Raw genomic sequence first — 21,156 nt, 5'->3', positions numbered from 1 at the left:
TTTCGGTTTCAGAAGAAGTGTTTTCCATCTTACCCTGGCGTTTCGGTCGCTCGCTGTGTTGTTTTAACTCTGAAGGGGTTTAGAGGCGGTGTCCCCTGCTTGAAATGCTCGTTGGAGTGCATGCCACGTTCTGCTCAAGTCCCACTGAATGTGGCCCATTTCTTCTAAAGGACAGAGCCTCTCTGTTGCAAAAATGGAATTATCCTAGTTAATAATTTAAATATCTCAAAATAAATAATGTATACACACGAAGCTGTAATGGCAGGCATCTTTTTGTTGTTCCTCTCTTTGGAAATGGCAGACTGCTTTAGTATGAATGAATCCCAACATGATTCTGGAAACTGGGCCAACTTGTCATTGATTATGCACTTTGAAGAAAAGAGGGAAAGGTAGAGAGATGGTGTGCAATTCTTGAATCTTTCCTCGCTGTGTTGTGGCCACAAAAAAACTGCATATAGAAAATATAAACTTTCTGGGGCAGAGGAAATTTCTGCAGTGATTCTCACTATAGCAACTGTTGTAGATGCTGAAGTTACTTTATAATCAGTTTTGCTGGGAACAGCAGCTAGATAATTTCATTTTACTGTGTTACTTTTCTGATTTCTGATTGTTGCTTTAAAGCATCACAACTCTGACTGCTTTTCCCATAAAGCCTGCAGCAAGCTCCTTTACAACCTACAGCTGGATAAGTGGATCAGAAATGACCTCCTAAATAAACTGGAAGTTGAATGCAAGCCTGCCCTTAGCCCTTCGTACATGGATTATAGCTCCATCCTTTGGGACTAAGTTCATACTTTAAATGTAGCATCAGTGTTCTTTGGCACCAAGAAGGATGATTCTGTCTTCAGATTCCCATAGGACTGAAAGATGCAGGGGAAAAGGAAAAGAGACGGGCATCACTTCTTGCAGGGTGGGGTCACTGCATTTTTAATGTGGACTTCCATGACTATGTTATATCAGCCCTTAAGAGCACAGTTTCCATTGTGGATGCATCAGTCTCTTGGCTGGCTGCTGCTGGAGGGGGCATTGCTTTTGTCACATTGGTAATAATGCTAGTCTGACCACATCTGCTGAAATGTAGCATTTGATTTTCAGCCAGTCTAGCTCCTTTGATTTTCCTGCTGTGGCATCTGATGAATAACAATGCTGGTGCGAAAAAAAACACTGGGAAGGGAGGAATGGGACAGGAGGCAAAGTGAGGGTGAGCAGTAAGCAATGAAGGTGGCCCTTTGAGCAGCAGCTCTCAATTAAATCAGCTTAGCAGTAATGGGAAACCAACTCTTAAATGTAGCCTTGAACTTCATGGCCCGCAAGGGAGGTAGCGTCACTGTAGTTCTCCCTTTACTCCTGACCTAAATCTAGAATTGGGCTAAGTATGAGACTTAGTGTATCCAGAAAACCTAAGTCAGACATGTTATTAAAACATCCAAGAAGATAATGTTTTGTCTCTTATGTTTTCATATCATTGAACACATTCTTATACAACTTCAATTACTCAGTTTTCTGACGGTGCAGTGTAACAATACCATGTGAAATTTCTGGGAAGAAGAAATGGAAATTACTATGAAGCAGGAGCATTCTTTTAATAATAGAACGTAATGTCCATGATTCTTAAATACTCCCAAGCCTATTAGCTTCTCTGCTTTCACTCTTGTTTCCAGTTATCTGTGCAATCATATCACATTATGCAGACCATGGTGATAGTCTCAGTATGCAAAAAAAAAAAAACCCAAAAAACAAAAAAACACACAGGACAAAAAGAGCAGGCTTTATTTGATTGAATTTGCCACTTCTCAGTCATTCAAATTTATTAAATGGGCACTAAAACTTGCTGGGATCAAAAGATTTATGACTAGGTATTGACTCATATCATGTGAGCTGCAGGAAGGAAGGTTTATTTCAGCATCAGGAATGTGCCTTTGTGGGTTCAGGGCAGACCTCAGACCTTCCTTGTCATTTTGGGAGTAGCGTTATGTTTACTTATGCAACCTGTTCATTTACATAATTCCCTCATACTTTCATGAGGAATAGTCTGGACAACATGTGCACACCAAAGGAAGGTACTCAGTTACAGAGATAGATAATTCAAAAGGCCATGCCTGACAAGCTTCCTGAGCTCTTCCTAAAAATTTCCAGTAGAGGAATTTTCACAGCATAAATAGCTTAATCTATTAATCTTTTAGGTGTATACACATTTTTACTCCTAATATCTAGGACAAATCTCCCTTGTTGCTACTTGAGATAATTTTTAATGTCCTAAACCATTTGATACAGAAGGCAAAAATTCGTCTGCGTTTTTATCATACATCTTTGAATACTGGAAGACATACATACTGATTGGCTTTTCTTTTTGAAGTTCAAGAAATAACTTATTCAGTAATTCCATGATTATTGTCTCCTAAGGTCTTCTGATAAGTTTGCTTATACTCAGTAGCGTCTGATCTGTTTGGCCAAAGTTAGTTTGGGTAGCTGATTATAACTACCACCAATTTGTAATGCAGCAGATCAGGCAGCTTTATCAGAAGAGGCAGCTCCCATTCTATGCAGTGAGGGCAAGGCAGGCACCACCAGCGACAGCCATGGTGAGAGCTGTTTGCAGTGTGCGTGTTTGGGTTTGATGTGAGAAAATAATTCAGAAATCTCAAGTATTAGATTTATCACCAGACTTATCATTAGATTTATCATGACTATTCTTTCCTCTTTCTCTTAATAATAACTTAATAAGTTATTCTCTTAATAATAACTTAAGCCAGTTATTATGTCAAAAAATGAGGAAATGAGACTTTCTAGTGTTACTGGCTCCTTCCTAAATTCTATGTATGTGAAGTTCTCTAATCATTTCTTTTCATATCTTCATAGTATGAACAGTCTCATGGCATCTGTCATGTATCTGATTTTCATCTCCTTCTATCTGGAGTCCCCTAGTAGTTTGTAGAAAATGAAGTAGAATGAAAAATATAGGTTCACACATGACAGTAACATTACATTCTGTGAGCGTAGTTTGTCTTCTTTTACACATATCTCTGTACAACAAAGGGATGAGCAGTGCCTTCCAGTGAGCCCCAAGCAAGGTCTGTGCTTAAGGCACAGCTGACTCACAAGTGCAGGAATTCCTAACAAACAGGGAGAATCGGTGGGGCTAGGCTGAGGCGTGATGGCTCATGCTCACCAGTTCCCATGATGGGGACTGGTCATTACAGGTTAGTCATTGAAGCCTACAGTCATTCTGTAATGGTGTAAAGATTATGTAAAGAAAAGACATTGTGGACATGCACATTTATTATGTCAAATTCTGTAAATGTTATGTTCCACAACTTCTTTTTCTATAGAGGATGTGCAACTTGGAGTTTAACCAGCCACTAGATGTCAATGTTGCTGTACTGTAAGACAAGCACGATTTTATTTGTTTGGCTGATAAAGTAATTTATTCAATAAAGGCACTTCTGGTTTTGAATTTTTTTTTTTCTGGTATAGGAACTGTTACTGTGCTTTGCCTGTTGTTTTGTGAGCAGCTGTGCTGCTTTATGGTATTTCAGAATTACAATACCATTTCAGTGTGTAATTGTTAGAAAAGTACCTCTAAGAAAAAAACATCTGATTGTTCAGATGTTTCGTCCCGTGTTCCAATATCCCATATCTTTTTACAAGTGACCACAATCATTTGTATGGCATTTTATTTGTTAATAGGATAAAATAGAGATAATGATAACTTATCTAATCATAATTATTAGAATATCAAATTTACTGAATTACACTTGTTGATGGAAATTTTCCTCTAAAGTATTCCTGGTTAGCACTACTAAAGATCAGTGTCAAATTTTCTATGTAGGGACAGAATTCCTATAACACTAAGTCTTCCACTGTGATGAACAATTTGGAAAATTAGATTATTTTGAATCTAATTCCCTGATTCTGTATAATGAAAGGATATGAGGAAAATCTGACCCTCAAAGTTCCATTATTCCAAGCTTATATACTTGGAGCATGAGGGAATCACTGCAAATTTTCAAATCCCTCATTGCCCACTGTATTGTCAGACCTGTATCTGGAGCACTGGTTCTGTTGGGCATTTCCAGAGACCAAATTTTGGGAATAAGTTTTGCAGGCACTAATGCAAACCTCAAGAAAAAGGCATACATCTAAAATTCCAAATTAAGCTTGCTTTGCAAATAGGATTATTTTTTTTTTGAAAAAAAGGCTTTTATTAAAAATACAATTTAAACTGATCTGAAAATTTTCAACACACAAATTTCACCTTTATTCTTAACAGTTCAATTTGGTAAATAGAATCCAGATTTAGGCCGCATTGTTACAAAATACAGCCTAACCTGATTTATCCCATCAGCTCCACTTTGATGTACATAAAACCTTACCATTTCAAGCACAATTCACAAAATGTATATGTTGTTACTGTTGGCTGAGTAGCAACCTTATCATCATCATCACCAAATGCTCTAGTTTAAGTCATGCTTAACACCTTTTTATGATAGTGGCATCACTTACACTCGTAACATGCTAGTAGAACACAGATATAAGAAGTACTGTGCTTTCTAATGTCCGTTCGAGTTTTCTCCATTATGAATATGGAGTTATGTGAGAATCAAGTGATGTCTTGAAAGCCAGGTTGTTTCAGTCATTCACTGTGTTGCATTTATGTGAATGCTCCTAGCAATAACCTGAATCCTAGAATTTCTGTGAATTTTTCAAAACAAAAAAATATCATTAAACTAAACCACAAGCCCTTGTTAATGTGTATAATGTAAATAATGCAACGCTGGCATGACCCTGAAAAGACCAACTAATGCAGTCATGGAAGTAGTAAAGAAGACTTTCATCAAATCATAATTATTGGAAGCAACCTACTATTTTATCTCTACAGATATCTTTTTTTTTTTTTCCTGTGAAGTATGTAATTTTACCTACTAATTACCTCAGAGATATATTTGTAGTGTAGTTTATAGTGTAAACTCCTATCTGTTGTCCTTTAATTGGCACTGCCATTGCCCTGTTTGCAGTGAGGCTGGTGATTTTGGTCTCCAGGTCTTAAAGTCTGGCAGCCACGCTGAGAATAAAGTTCACTTAAAGATTACAGATGCATGTAGGCATGCATAAACAAGTTTAGTCATCTCAGTCTGTTAAGAATTTAATTAAAAAGTAGTTATCAATATGTACAAAATATTTTCTTAGTTTATCAACGTGCTTTGAAATAAGTAGAATACAGAAACCAGCTTCTCCCGAGCGTTCCAGGTTTTACTTGAGCTTTTAGAAATGCATTATGCTCAAAATCCGTAAAGTATGAGCATTTTCCTAAGAGAGTAAAGAATGCTTAATCCTTTTTTTATGTCTGGTGGAAAGTGACTGGTGGTGTTTGTGAGTCCAAGAGAAAGGGAAATCAGTTCTTCCAGCTTGGTATCAGATTTATTACATGAGGGGAAAAGGAAAGAAAGTAAGAAGCAAGAGATAAGGATATGGAGTGAAGTAAAAATACAAAAAAAGGCAACAAACAATGTGTTTGCTCACTTTAAATTTAGTTCTTTACCACTACATTTGTTCTGTGAAAATAAAAAGAATGTGAGAACTGCAGCTCACTGCACTTTCATAGTGAAAAATAAATGTATTCCCTTGTTTCTTGATACATGTGCAATTTTGTGCATAGTGTCTACCACACTTATGTATTCACTGATAATTTACTTATTGGGGCTGGTACAAATAATTTACAGTTGAATGTATGGAACCTAAAGACTACATAAGAGGTGGTGACAAGTCACTGTCTTCTCAATCATATAAGCAGTTAAGCATTGCTGGTTTATCTAGTGTGATGGAATACTTAGAGAAGAAAGGTGCCTCAGGGTCTGCAGTGTAAGATGTAATTGAGAAATAAGATCTTATTCATATGTATGTGTTCCAGAGAACACCTGTACTTTTAGAGATGTGTTGCACCTTAGTCTAACAGTTCAGATCTTAATCCAGGAACCAAGGTCAGTTCTGCAAACTTACACCAGTTGTCAGTCACATTCATCACAGTGTTTTCCATGCTGTGCTAAAGCTAAGTATTAAATTACTTAATGTCATGGTTTGGGTTTTTTTTTTAATTTGATTTTCAATATTCCACATCAAAACATCATGTACTGGAATTAAAGTGTTAATGCTCTAATTCTACGTACCTACCCTATACATTACGGAAGTCATGGGATCTGACCCTTCCGGGTGGGGCGGTCTCTTACTGCCTGGCAGAGATCATTTGCAATATACAATGATAGAGTTAAACGTTTACAATCACATAGATGATACATCTTTTTAAGATAAGGTAAAAGAGCATAATAAAGCATAATGAGAACAGAATCAATCTTCATTCACCTTACAATTTCTGTGGCATTATTTCCCTAGTAAAGCTATGCAGTAACTTTATGTGGAAGCTGATAGTATCTGGGTTGAGGTAATCAGTAGTTGACCATTCAGTAGAAACTGAAGTATACAGGCATATAAAGAGGCTGCTCTGCACAGTGAACTAGAATGTAGCAGTCAAAATTGCTTTTTTACTTTTTTTCTTTTTTTTATGGGCATGCCTGTACAGTACTACTGTGAGACCTCATTTAATAATACCATTAGCCATTGTGCTAGAACTGTCCTTTCTCTAGAAGAAAGGTACTACTGCCTGCCAGATTTTGGAAATAATACGGATCATATTTCAAATTAAATACAATTTTGTGTTATTTAATCACAAAGATTGTTCAGATATGAAGTACTGAAATACTATCTACTATCGAAAGCATTTCCAGGATACTATTCATTTCATGGCACCTAAGTGGAAAGGGAAGGATAGCTATTCTAAAAGGGAACGATTAGTCTAACTTAGTTACATATATTGAATTTTGTTATTTAGAGTCAGCAGCATTGACCTGTGCAATACCCATGACTCTAAAAGTAAAAATTACAGACTGGAAAAAGTGCTGAGGAAAGTGCAGTAAGTAAAAAGAAATATTCAAGCATGTATCTTAGGGGAGATCCTGATATTTGCTAAAACCACATTCAATTTTCAAGAAATATATTAAAACACTAACAGTTAAGTGTCTAGACGACTGCCTTTATGGAATGGAATAAAACACAACCATGTGTAAGATAAGGGTCAAGATTTGAAGTGAGACTTGAGTGAAATGCCGTTTCCTTTAGCATATAGTGGGATTTTCTTGCAAGTCTGCATTACACCATCCTTGAATATACTGATGTTAATAGATGGAGTGTATTAAAGTTGTATTAGGATCCATTTAAACACATTTTAAAATCTTGTTTTAGTTAGCCCTGCCACTCTTTCCATGTACAGCCAGCTTTTAGTTGAACCTCAGTCTGTATTTGGCAGGTTTTTGTGATCTGAGTCGATTAACAAAACAGAAATATTTTGAATACCTCATTTTACTTTGATATGGACATAATCCATCCAAAAGTTTTAAGAATTAGGAAAATTGTGTTTGGAGATTAAACATTAAATTCAGTTCCTAATACTGAAGCACAGGGACTCCTGAAGCAAGGTCTTTCTCTCTCAAATGGTTTTCTGTCAAGCTGCAACTTTTCATTTGATAAAGTAATATCCTTCCCATAATTCCAAAACTTTTTGTCGGATGAATTTTGAAAACTTAAGTTTCATAACCTTAACAATCCACTGGAACTTACGTATAGCACACTTTGCTGTTTTATGCAATATATGAGCTGAAAAGTTTTGTACAAGCAATTTTTCATTTGCAAAGATTTTTGCAGCATTAAACTGTAGACCAAGAGATGGCTTCCAGAATTAACATTAGCATTGTCAGCGTTGCCAGAGGACAAACTGCCAGCAGTTCAAGACAGCGGTATGTAGTACAGTGTTTTGATGTGGTTTCATTGCTGTCTTGAAGGTAATCAAATAGCTGATGAATTGTCATCCTTTCAGCTCTGTAGTAAGAACAACCAGCAAAGCATTTTGATATTTTCTGACTTGGACACATCAATGCTTGCAGAAAAAAATATGCCCCTACAACAAAATATGCAGTTGTTTTCCAGTTTACAAATAAGCAAATGTGCTGTTAATATATGAAGGTACTGTGGTTTTGTGATCATAGAATCATTAAGGTTGGAAAAAATCACTAAGATCATGTAGTCCAACCCCACAACTCACCCCCACCATGCCCACTGACCGCATCCCTCACTGCCACATCTCCATGGTTCTTGAACACCTCCAGGGACAGTGACTCCACCATCTCCCTGGGCAGCCTGCGCCACTGCATCACCACTCTTTCCTAATATCCAACCTGAGCATCCCCTGGCACAACTTGAGGCCATTACCTTTTGTTCTATTGCTGTTATCTGGGAGGTCTATGCCCACCTCAGCTGCTCCCCATAAGACCTGTGCTCCAGACCCTTCACATCTTCACTGTCATTTCCTGGACACCCTCCAGGGCCTTACTGTCTTTCTTGCAGTGTGTGATCTAACAGTACAGTTTGAAAAACAAAACGTCACTCATGCCACATCCATGATTTGCGTTTCCAGTGTGCAGTTCAGTGCAGCCTTAGAACAGCATAAATATCGGAGCAGGGTGTCAGTGTGGAAGGGTGGCAGAGCCCAGGTGGCAGGCACAGCACGGCCCCGAGATCTGTGGCCACGTGGGCCCTCCCTGTCCTCGGCAGAGCAATGGAGCTGCTTCCCAGCATCGCCCACTCAGAATCTATAGCAACCCTCTGCTAATACATGAGGCTATTTTTAGCACCAGGGCAGCCTTGAAAACAGCAGGTAAAGCATGAAAAGAATGAATAAGTGGTTGTGGTGCTTGCCTGTGAATAGAAGCTATTTATAGAAGAGCTCGCTCGCTCTCTGGAGAGAGATCTTAATATATATAACACTTATATGAAGGCAGCTCTGCCTTCCCCCAAGGGGAGGCAAAAGTGTCAGAAATGTGCAGCAGAGCATTATTACTACTTCTGACCTCAGCACTTACCTAAAATGTCAGTCTTTCAGATTTTTCTTTTTAGGAAGAAAATTGTTAATGGCAGCAGGTATCTTTGATTCAGTCGTTATTTGCAGAGAATGCATAGCGTTTGTTGCTCTGAGCAAAGAGCAAATTAAGCAGCGGGAGGCTGTGTGCAGCTCCAAGCTCTGTTCAGCCAATACTTGCTCCAAGGAGCTCTCCAGAGGCTTTTCTCAAGACCCCCTTCCCAACGCCTGAGGACCAAGATCTCTCCTGTGATATTTCTACTGTTGTCTCTGAATTCCCAGTCCTGTTTTCTTGTCCTTTTCTTTCTCCCGCATTCATCCATTTACTTAAAAAAATGCTTAGGAAACAGCCCCATGTGCCTTTGTTTAATCAGTTGTGCGTGCCATTTCTTTGACTGGGGAGCTATATTGCTTCATAAAGGAGCTTATTACTTCTTCCTGATGTATTATATTGAGACTGGGAATTAAACCCTCCAGTTTTAATGACTCTTTGCCGAAATCAAAAGGGCAGCAACAGTGGAAGCTTGCAGATGCCTGACAGTGAATGGTGTCTAAAAGAAAGTCAGCTGCGTGGCATTTGGATTGTTGTCCTGGAAGGGTGGTATGTAAGAAGCATTGTAAGTTCAAAATCTGAACATCTTTAATATTATACACAAGGTAGGGAAAATCTTTTCTCTTCTGAGCAGTTATAACTAAAACGTATTCCTCTGTTGCTGGAGATCTAAAAATTGCATTGAAAACTGTAGCCAGTTCAGGGATAATAATTCAGTTGGTGTTGCAGTCCTACTGCAGAGTGAGAGCCAGGCAGCTGAAAGTGAAAATTCTTCCTTAAAGTGCACTGAGGAAAAAGCACGCTGCCATGTAAACAGTGACAACTAGGGCTCCCACAGCCCTCCCATGGCCCCTCTGCAGGGAAATGAGGTTCACAAGGAGAAAGGACAGGGTGCTTAGCTGGGTGGTATGCCCTGTTTGGTGGAGGACTGGTTCTAGGCTGTATGCAATGACAATGTGCCCACCATATGGTGGGGTAAGGGAGGCTGTCAGACAGGTCTAACACACAAGGTAAAAGGGATTAGCTCCTAGGGGAATGAGTTGATTTTTCAAAAATTTTGAAGTGTTAAAAACAATAAAAGCTTAAATAAAACACTCTTGTGAAGCTGTCATCAAGAAATGCTTAAGATGTTTCAGCGCTGGTTCAAATCCTTGCTTTCTCTAGCATTTTGATTAGCAACTATGAAGCAATAATACGTGTTTGATGAGGCACATCCTTCTCATGGTGCAATTCATTACGTTAGTGGCACTCCAGTGAGGCTTTGACTTGAACTATATGAGTGACTTCAGTAGGGCTAAGATTTCTTCCACCGTGAATTACTCAGGACTTAGAAACCTCCTGTTTTTAATGGCTAAAGAATCTCTCCTCAAGAGCCAGTTATTTGCAATGTAACAAATAATTTTCCAATGTACATTTAAATAAACAACATTTCAGTTTTGTTTTTTTTTCTGTCTACAAAATGACGAGGAAAATTAAATACAAGTTTATAAAGATTAGAATAATTCTGCAAGGACTCAATGCCATGAAAAAAGTACAGAAGGGCAGTGCTAGATAGCACAGGTCAGGGAAAGGATTTTATAATATGCCGTCTGTTTTTAATTAGCATTTTGGCAGACTGGTGGAGCTCAAACATTTTTCCATGAAGAAATGTATTATAGGCTTTTCTAGCTGCCAATTAAATGGCATTTAGCTGCAGTGACAGTGGTATGTTGTTTTGGGTCTGCAGAAAGCACTTGCTCATGCTAGAAAATCTGGGACATTGTGTTTCGGATACAGGGTTCTTACTGGGCTGAATTTTCTATTGCTCTGCATTCTCAGTGTAGGCATGAAAGATACCTCCTAGGGAGAAGTGCTAAGTTCATGAATAGTGCAAAGGGGCTGTCAGAGTGCAGTTCTTTCCCAGTGTCTGTTTGGGTACACCTTTCAAGGGTTTCTCTTCCAGTTGGATGATGTCTTTTAAACAATCCTGATTGAATATTGGGGCATTTTGTTAGGCTCCTATTTTATTCCATTTGGTCTGTAGTGAGATATTTTGATAGGACCAGTTCTGTCCTATGGTTCATTTAAATGTTTTTAGCTATTTTCCCTGCATTTCACTGCAAGTTTCAGGGCTGCAAAATCAAGGTGCCTCTCAGCAGGCAATAACCAGTGTAGGAGATACTACGGACTGCTGCTTGTGATGAGAGAAGCTGTAGATTAAAAATCAGCTTTAGAAAAAATTCTATGGAACAGTAACCTGAGTAAATTCGTAGAGCCTCTTCTTTCCTTGGAAAACTGTTGTATTGTCCAGAGGGGGTCTGAACAGTTTCAGAGAGGGTACCGGCCCAGAGTGGAGAGGTGAGCTGCAGTGGTTCTACAGGAAGAGCCCAGGAGCCCACAGCCTAGGATGGGGAGAACCTAGAGCAGTGCATTCATCATGTCAGGAGAGCTCAGGCAGCTCCCAGTGGCACCGAGTGGTTGCTCAAGAGGAGTTCAGTGACATATGGAAGGTGGAGTTGCGTGTTTGGTAGTAACTTGTATTTGGAGCTGATGAGATGCAGTATGAAACTGCCTAAATCTGTGGCTCCCTGTTCCTCTTCTCTAGCAGCAAAGCCGATATTTCTTCCTCGCTCCCGTCCTCAGCTGCTTGTTCTGGTTCTGTCATTTCCTGTTTTGTTTTGGAAGAATTTCAGTGTTTTATTTGCTTTTTGCTCTTTTACCAGATCATTTAACTGATGCATTTGGAGAACACACAAGAGATAAACACTGGTAGCAAGCTGTGGAGAGCAGCAGTACTGAGAGTCCATGGAAGAGATGGGAAGAGAGAAACCATCTCCTTACAGAACTCACTGCACAGAACTACATTTTTAATATCACCAGGTCATTTCCTTGAAAAAGTCATGAGACCATTAAAAATTAACTGTAGTTTTTATCAATAGTATCATGCTTTTGATATCTGATCAAGGGAAGGCATGGTAGCTTGCATATTTGAGCATGACTTTTCCTCTCTGAGAGGTTCGTGTAGAGGACACTTCAATCCTATAGCAGGACACATGCTAGGCAATGAGCCTCACGCCTGTTCTCTCCCACTGGATAGGCGTTTTGTCTACCTGGAAAGTGCCTCCCTTTCCAAGCTTGCTCATGTGAGGCGTTTGAACTTCCTGAGGTATATAAATTAGCTAATGGCAGATCTTCTTGAAAGTTCTTTCTAAAGATTAAGTGCAGAAAGTTCAGATTTCTGCAAAATGCAAAAACCCAGTGTACTTTTTTTACTGTTTTATTTCTTAGTCCTTCTCTCTATGTTGTGTTTGGTCTCAGGTCCTACTGTGTGAACTGTGAAGGTAACACAAGATACACACATTCAAAATGTGCTCTCTCTGGCTCTTGAGCTCATATGTTTGCTGTTCATATTCCACTCCCCCCCATTTCTACATATTCACCATTTTCAAGGCAAAACATGGACAACAGAGATGAAGTAGGAATTATTTTTTTAGATGTGGAGGAGAGTGACTACTACTCAAGAGGAAGCTGGCTCTGTGCTGTGGGATTGCTTGCTGCAAAGCATGCTACTTTGTTACAGAGCTCCTGATCCTTTACAAATCCTGAGAAAGCAACTGGTCCCACTGTACTGAGAGATAAAAGGCTGGAGAAGAGCTGAGGAATGCCAAGGATTTGTACAGTCCCATGCAGAGGACCAGGATTGGGCAGCCACTGAGAGAACTGGAAGTGAAGGATGAAAAACTTAGAAGTGTCAGTAAGGCTTGAAGGGTCTTTCTGACAGAGAAGGACCAACCCGTGGACAATGGGGTTATGCCCCTGTCTGACCTGAAGGACTGTTACTGGATTTTTCTGTTTGTTTATTTTGTTCTTTTTCCTTACTTACATAAAATGTAAGGTACTGAGCTGTGGTAGTTATTTGCCTACCCAGGAAGTTAGTCAGACCAGTGTAAGCAGTCATCCAGAATAACATTTAAACACACTTAACATTAGCAGTATCATCAATATCAGCTGTTCAAAGACTATGGACTGTGTACTACAATTCTGTGATACCGGTTTAAAAGTCATGTGGTATCTAGCTTAGCCTTTAATACTCTTGGTTACCCAGGAGGCAGGGCAAAGTGGCCTCCCGAGATCTCTCCCTGAGTGAGCCTTTCAAAAATTGGAAAGGGTAGAAATCCTCTAACTTTAATTGTCTTCTGAGGTAGTTTCTAATGTTCTCTACTTAAAAACTTGCAACTGAAAATAAAGCATCAAGAGTCATAAAGATGTTCAAAGTCTGTGATCATAACAAACATAGATGAATTTTGCCAAGCTTCTGTTTGGATGAAATACATTTTACATCTGTTTTCTTCTTAAAATACAATGGGTCAGGTAGCAATACATCTCTTGTGACAAACTTCTTGCCATCGGTCAAATTGGTCCACCTAAGCAGTGAGCAGTCACAGAGCCACTGCATCCTGATGAGGATGCGCCCAGTAGAGCAGGCATCCTGCAGCACCATATGCTTTTGGTTTTTGGCTGGAGAGCTGAGGCCTGGCTCTCCTCAGAGATGCTCATTCTTAACTCCACAGTGAACTGAGAACTGGCCACCTCCTGTAAGGGAAAGGAAGTTGCCCTCTGCATTTTTTTTCCCCTCAAGTTGGCAGGGCTTACAGTAGCTGTTTTCTCAGCCTTTTGACACAGGGATTGACCTGACTGTTCCACTTTTACTGAAATTCCTGTTGCTTAATAAAGAAGGATATCCTCAATACAGACCTGTATAGACAGGAAAGGGAAGAGCAAGTTAGAATAACTTTCCAAATAAAATGTTTTAGGCGACACTGAGCTAACTCACCAGCTATTCTGTGCTATGCTGTGTTGAGCTTTGTTGCACCTAACTTGCAGAAGGTCTCTTCCTGGCAATGTCTCTTGGAGCCAAACCCACCAGGAAGTGTGGTGTTTCCAGAATTGCTTGGAATTCAGAAGACTTTGCTTTGTTTATTGAAAGGGATGGCACTGGGAGAGCAAGGACTCCAATCATGAGATGTCTGTAGGAGTCTGGTCTCAAAATCTTTCTGCTCCAGCTACAGTGGTATCACAATGAGCACAATGATCTGCTCATGAGAGATTCTTGAACACGGGGTGCGATTCTGACTCTTGTGCATCTCTGCAGTAAAACATTATATGCTTCACAGTGAACACAGAGGAGGTCACTAACTCTTGCCATTACCGACGGTGGATTTTGGATTAGGTCCCCATATGTGGAGGCAGTGCATAAAAGGCATGGAAAAGGTATCAAAATTTTCTAAAAATATGGTGAAATAAAGGATAACTGTAACAATATATGTATCTGCAAAGGCAAAAGTAGTCAGCATGAAACCACAGGAAGCTTATTAAAATTTTGTTGTATGTTGGTAATGAAAACATATTGGAGCAATATGAATATGCGAATACAGTCAGTGGAGCAGAGTTAATCCCTCATAAAGAAATTAAATATGTTAAAAATATTTTTTTGGCTCTATATTCTGCCGTTTTGTGTTTGCTTTCCTCAAAAATTGTAGCAAACAGGTTTACTCTTAGAATTGTCTGCATCGTAACCAGATAGTCAAGAATAGTTGCTGGAAAGTCAATAATAACAATAAATGGGTATGTTTGCACTGGCAACCAAGCTACAGTAGTTGTGCTAAGTTTGATCAAGGAGCACAAGGAATACCAGGTGGTGAACAGCTCCAGTGACAACTAGCAAAAGTATCCTTAATTCTGAGCATTGTTTACCTTCACCAAACTTGTTCTTAGCTGGTTGATTGCTGTCCAGTATTGGTATTATCAAAATACTAAACAATTAGGATATCTGTAGGAAATAAACAATAGGATATATAGGAAATAAGCTATTTGATTTCAACCATATAGCGTGAATATATGGAAAATAATGAATTATTATTTTGAGTGAATTAATGAAAATAATGAATTATTATTTTGAGTGAATTAATGAAAATAATTAAAGAGGAGAAATAACATAGCACATTAATAAAGTACATACTAAAATCAACTCAGCATACTGCAAAGATGAATGGTTAAAAAAAAAAAAAAAAAAAGAGGACAAAAATTAAAGTGATCCTGCACACAAGGCGAAAAAAAAGCAGGTCCGTGTCTCCAAGGAGCAGCCTGGCCTCGTTCCACGGCTTTTTGTTTTTGAGGCTTCCTCTCAGACCTGCTTGAGCAAAAATAAAGCAGCGGAGAGAAAGGGGAAGCGGGCGAGAGAGCGGGGGGCTCCGGGGCCGAGCCTGCAGGCGCGTGTTGCCAGGCTACAGAGCCACCCGGCAGCGGCAGAGTGAGTACAGAGTGAGCATGGCCTGGTTTGGGCTTGGCAAAGCACCGCTGGGAGAGCTGGGTGTTGGCACGCCTTCTCTTGAAAACACAGGCTCCTAGCGTTGGTGTGGTATTAGTGCAGTACCAAAGGCGAGTCAGAGAGAATAACAACAGCCAGCAGTGCCATGCAGGCTTATTGCTGCCCATACAGGAACTTGTCTGCCGGCAAGCAGCTCTGTTGCACTGCAAGGTGAAGATTTTTCTGTTATAACTTTGCCAAATCATGAAAAGCACACCTAGCAACAAGCCAGGCCTCCCTTTTTCCTCCTAGTGGACCCTGGCTGAGTCCAAAATGCATAGATTTTGACTTGCATGGCACTGAATCAGTACTTGAAGGAGCCACGAAGACCCTACAGCAGGCACAGGGACACAGGAACTGTCACACAAGCCGTGATGGCAGGGCTAAGGGGTGAGCCTGATGCTGAAGTAGTGGGAAGCAGATGTGGCCCTGGACGGCCACCAACCAACTGGGTTTTGAACTGGATATTAGGAAAAACTTCTCCAAAAGAGTGGTCAGGGACTGGAAAAGACTGCCCAGGGAGGTGGTGAAGTCACTGTCCCTGGATATGTTCAAGAAATGTGGAGATGTGATACTTATAGACATGGGATAGTGGGCAATATTGGTGGTAGGTAAATGGTTGGACTAGGCAATCTTACTGGTCTTTTGCAACCTTAATGATTCGATGATTTTCAGATTCTACAACAGGCAAGAAATGAGGTACTCAGCCCAACTAAAAAGGACTCTGGAAAATGTGATTTATGCCTCTCTTTTCACAAAGCTGTTAGAAATATTCATTATATTTGCAATTTGGGGAAGGAAAAAGCAGTTGTTTTGGCATGTAGTTTGGAATAGAAAGTGAACTTCCAGGCAATTCTCTGCACAGATGAAATTGGAGTCAGGTTACGGCTCTGCCGCAGAATGTCCTTTTGTTACGGAAAAACTGCTCCGCTGTGAAGTTTTCATGAGGGTCACAATGTGGCTGGAGTATAAACTAAAAAGAAATGCCTAAGTAATTGATGGTGGACTTCAGTGAATGAGCTTAAGAAAATGCAGCACAGGGTTTTGCCATCAATGGCAAACTATTGCCATGGCAATGGGTAGCTTTGCCAGAAGCAAAGAAACAAGCAAACAACAGCAGCCCTCTTTCAACAAAAAAGTTAGAGAGTTTGCCATTCTCACCTCACTGAAGTTTGTGCTTTTGCACCACGGACCGTCTCAGAGGAGAGGATGGGATGCCCGGCTCAGGCAAGTACCACAAACCTAGCATCCTTTCCAGTAGTACTGTTGCATCATTTCCAGAGCAGGAAGACCTTTATACCCATGGGAAGGTATCAGCATTTGCTTTATAATGATTTTAGTGCTTTGGTTACTGTAATCCTGTACCATTTTCTTCTGGAAGGTGGAAGGGCTCAGCATTAAAGTAGCTTTGTGTCACTCCTCATTGAAGTCAATCCTGTTTTCAGGAGAGACTTGCTGCCAGGGGAGATTTTCTTATGAGCAAGAACTTGGGCACACGATTAATTAATACAGAGCTTTAAAAAACAAACAAACAAAAACAAACAAAAAAACTCCACATAGCTGAGGAAGCAGGAATATACTGCTCTTCCTTCTGCAGGCACGAGGGTGTGAACAGAGTGTTCACTTTTTGATTCCTCACTACAAGAAAGGCACTGAGGCCCTGGAGCATCCAGAGAAGGGCAATGATGCTGTAAAGGGTCTAGAATACAGGGCTTAGGGGAGCAGCTGAGGGAACTGGGATAGTTCAGTCTGGAGAAGAGGCTCAGGGAAGACCTTATCACTCTCTACAAATCTCTGAAAAGAGGTTGTGGTAAGGCTGGGGTTGGCCTCTTCTCCCATGTAACAGTGATATAAGTAATGGCCTTAAGTTGTGCCAGGAGACGTTGAGAATGGATATTAGGAAAAATTTCTTCTCAGAAAGAGTGGTGATACAGTGGCACAGGCTGCCCAGGGAGGCGGTGGAGTCACTGTCCCTGGAGGTGTTCAAGAAATGAGTAGGTTTGCAACTGAGAGCCATGGTCAATGGCCATAGTGTTGGTGGATTGAAAATTGGACTACATGATCTTAGTGATCTTTTCCAACTTTAGTGATTCTATGATTCTGTGAGGAGAGTGCTGAGACACAGGAGCTATATCCCAGCAGGGGCCTTTGGAGGAGGCCCTCTGAAAGCTTTCTGCATGTTTCTGAGGGTTCCAGTTCCCTCAGTGGATGCTGCCCCACCACCTGCTGTGAATTCTGTAGGCCCAGAGCATCCTCTCAACTGTGGGGAGACAGATTTCAGCCACCACCAGCAAGGAGGCATTATTGTTGAGTCCCACCTAGTGTCCATTCTCATCTCTTGCTATTCTATAGGCCCTTTGCCATTTTCCACCCATAGCATCTGAAATTTCTGCTGGGCACCCATGTCTGGCTATGTGCTAAAGACTTGCTGGAATAATTTCTGAGGAAGACAGACACAGCCTGTTGGTCTTGTGATTTCATGGCCTGCAGGAGCAGGAGCAAAGGGACAGAGCTGGGTGGCCATGTGGAAGTAATGAGTAGTAAAGAGAGATCTGGCATACTGGTATCTGTCTGCTGGTGAGGAGACAGCAGTGAAGGAGCCAGTAGTAAGCATGGCTGTGTCAAACTTTCTGTACATGAGGCTGACCCTCATAGGCTTTGTGTTCTGTGTAATGCAATCAGTGCTATCAGTCTGACACGGGACATGTCAAGACCTATTGGAGTTTGCTAAACTCCTCTAATAGCAATCCTATATCAGAAAAAAAATAAAAACAATCCCATTTGGATTTCCAGCTATTTGGCATTCATTAGTTTTGTTTTACCATTCTTTATATAATAACACTTAGGTGCTGCTTAAGTTCCCTATAAAATATTTATTATAGTTTACCGTAAAGTCTCTGGGACGAGGGCTGTATCTTGCAGAGGATTCCTGCTGCACCTAGCACTATTTTCAACTGCAGCATCCAGGCAGTACTGCAAGCATTCATTGTACTTATCTTGTCACTTTTCAAAGTCCTTCCTTACTTTGGCTCTAACGTAGCCAGTGTTTAAATAACATTTTTTTTTTCATCTAAAATGATCAAAAGGTCACAAGCAAATAAACTTTTAACTTGAACTTTTAACTAATGCTCTCTGTTTTGAACAATGCCTGATTCCCAATCTGTAGCCAGCTCAGAAACATGTAACAAATAAAAACTTTTTTTTTTTTTCTAAGAAATGCAGTTGGGGTCTATTTTGCATGAGAAAATATTTTGTTTAGGAATAACAGTTGTAGGCATTCTGTCATACATTGTAATATTTTCCATGTGTGGCAGCTTGCTTTTCAGTGGTACAAATATGTGCAATAAGGCTAAGGATAAAAATTAATCTATCAGCTTTTGCAGCAATGCTTTTGATGGTTTCACTTGATTCCATTTTCCAGGGAATACTGCCTTCGGTTCTGTTGCTTGCAATATGCGAAGCATAATTCTTCAAGGTTCCTGAGGTTGTAGGGATCCAGTAGGAGATGACTGATGCCCCCCCGCACACACACATACTCCACCCCACACCCACTCACCCACCCACCAGCAAAACATAATGCTGTACTATTTTTGGCAACAGGGAACGGGCCTCCCTGTGAAAACAGAAAGCAGTGTATTTCTCAGTTACATCACTTTGCAATCTAATGCTGTGTTGTGCTCAGTGTTTTTGTGGTGATGCAAGTCTTTCTTTTTTTTTTTTTTTTTTTTTTTCTTCCTTCAGCCGGTTGGATTTTCCCCATCTTACAGCACCTCGCAGGTCTCTTCTCTCAGCAGTACGTTGCCTGAGTGAGTGGAAACACACAGATCAGCTGCAGGTTTCTGTCTACAGAAACAGAGTGAAAGAGAAAGAAAAGGGTTGGGAAAGCAGAGACAAATATTGACCTGGACTTATAGAAAGACATCCAATGGCTGAATAAAGAACCCCTGTTCATGTTTTGGGATATTCTTTCAACTGGCTGGAACAAGAGCGGATCAAAAGAATGGGAAATGCCAGCAGACCCTTTAGAAGAATTGCTTATTTCTTATGCCTTTTATCTGTGCTTTTGCTGACTGAAGGGAAGAAACCAGTGAAGCCAAAATGTCCTGCCTGGTGTACTTGTACCAAAGATAATGCTTTATGTGAAAATGCCAGATCTATTCCTCGCAGCGTTCCGCCTGATGTTATCTCACTGTAAGGGCTGTAAGCATTTGGTTATTTAATTTATGATTTAAAATGAACTGGGATGTGTGCATACCGAAGGATGCTTGCTGCAGGGAGTACCTCCAGCATTCAGAATCATCAGCTAATGTGTTAAAATTGTGCTGCATTCTTGAATTCTGCTTTTTACATCTCTTTCATCTGTCTGTCTGTCTGTGTCTCTGCACGAATACCATTTCATACCTGCTTCTATGCTAAAGGAAACCTGTAACATTTATATTTAAATATATTTATATATTTTCAGTACTTGCATAAATACATTTCTCTGTGATGACCAGATCGGTGTTATAACCATGAATATGTGAGACCTCATTAATATAAGGTTGTTTTTTTCTTCTTTCCAGATCCTTTGTGAGATCTGCTTTTACTAAAATCCCAGAAGGGAGTTTTTTGCTCACACCATCTCTGCAGCTTCTGTGAGAAATATTTATATGATACAGTTTTTGTTATGAAATGTCTATGTATCCATAAATAATGTAATAAGGTTCTCAGTATTTTTTTGATGGGAAATAGGAAGAGAAGGTTCATTAGATGACAAAAACCAAGACTTTTTAGTAATGTGAAAGATAGTGCATGTTTAATTTATTCAAAGTCCACGTACTTGGTGTTTTGCAGGGATATCTGTTGTCAGTGCTACTTTGAATGATTGCATTCTGGAGCTTTTGGTGACAGAATGTGTGCTATCTTTATAGGACTTTAATTAATATTACAGTAAGGATTTGAGCATTGCAACAACTGTTCTTCCTGTTTCTCTCCTGCAGCCCTGGGGCCTGATCACAATATAGAGCTTCCCATTTGCAACTTTCATTGCCCGTGAGCTCGGAGCCCCCCAGATCAGGCCCTTCTGTTCCATGGGACAGGTCCTGGACTCCTTTTCCATGTAGAATTGCCACTGACTTCTGTGGAAGTTTAGTCACTTCAGTGGGAGTTTTGCCTTGCTAGTGTCTCATTTTTACCATTATTTATGATTTCATGTTTTTTGAAAATGCACAAAAGTAATGAAAATTTTCTTTTAATTAAAAAAAAAAAAAAGCAGTTATTTTAAAATCAAAGACTGTGATACATAGAGAGTGCTTTTGGACATTTAAAAATTGGTTGCATTTCTATATAGGTTTTTTACAGGTTCACAGGCTTTCCTAGAAATGTGGGCATATGATTACATAATTGCCAGCTATACAAAGGTAGAGGGGGTGTAACCTGAACTGTTTATAGTGGATGTGCCACCAGCCTGAAACACATCCAGGCTGGTCTCAGAAATCTGGCGAGAAAGGCAACTTGATGTGATCAAAATCCAAATTAGACATCTGTCCCGGGCTGACTCGGCATGCAGGCTCGATGTGGTCAGAAGTGTCGTGTTGATGGATTGGAGCCCTAATGCTGTCTCGTTAAAGTGTTGGTGCACTGATAGCTGAAGCCCTGACCCTAGCTGTACTCTGCTACCTCAAGTGGAGCTGATAAGGAGGTGCAGACGTACTGTACAATTTTGGATACAGGGTAAATAGGTAAATGCAGTTACTATGGAAACCTAAATGCTTTTCCGTTGCGCTTTATTCCTGAGAATATTTTCCCAGGTGGTCA

The 21,156-nt window shown here is 40.1% G+C and overlaps 1 protein-coding gene across 10 annotated transcripts in view; it reads left to right on the top strand.

The window, feature by feature from the left end:
• LGI1 (leucine rich glioma inactivated 1) overlaps nt 1-21,156 on the top strand; it is a 33,026-nt gene that overhangs the window by 1,736 nt on the left and 10,134 nt on the right. For 3 of the 10 annotated variants that reach the window (XM_090145222.1, XM_090145221.1, XM_031597753.2), the window contains exons 1-3: nt 15,056-16,587; nt 19,102-19,551; nt 19,923-19,994. The exons of 2 other annotated variants lie outside the window; for them this stretch is intronic. In XM_090145222.1, coding sequence (XP_090001348.1) covers nt 19,361-19,551; nt 19,923-19,994 — 263 coding nt within the window. In that variant the 5' untranslated portion in view covers nt 15,056-16,587; nt 19,102-19,360. Of the gene's footprint in view, nt 1-15,055; nt 16,588-19,101; nt 19,552-19,922; nt 19,995-21,156 lie in introns of those variants that run through there. 5 more of the 10 variants (XM_090145219.1, XM_090145218.1, XM_090145220.1 and 2 more) reach the window with 4 other exon arrangements.

This window comes from Phasianus colchicus, chromosome 8 (assembly GCF_987193195.1).
Source record: "Phasianus colchicus chromosome 8, bPhaCol1.hap1.1, whole genome shotgun sequence".
In the NCBI taxonomy this organism is placed as follows: Eukaryota; Metazoa; Chordata; class Aves; order Galliformes; family Phasianidae; genus Phasianus; species Phasianus colchicus.
This window is presented reverse-complemented; position numbering and strand designations above follow the sequence as displayed.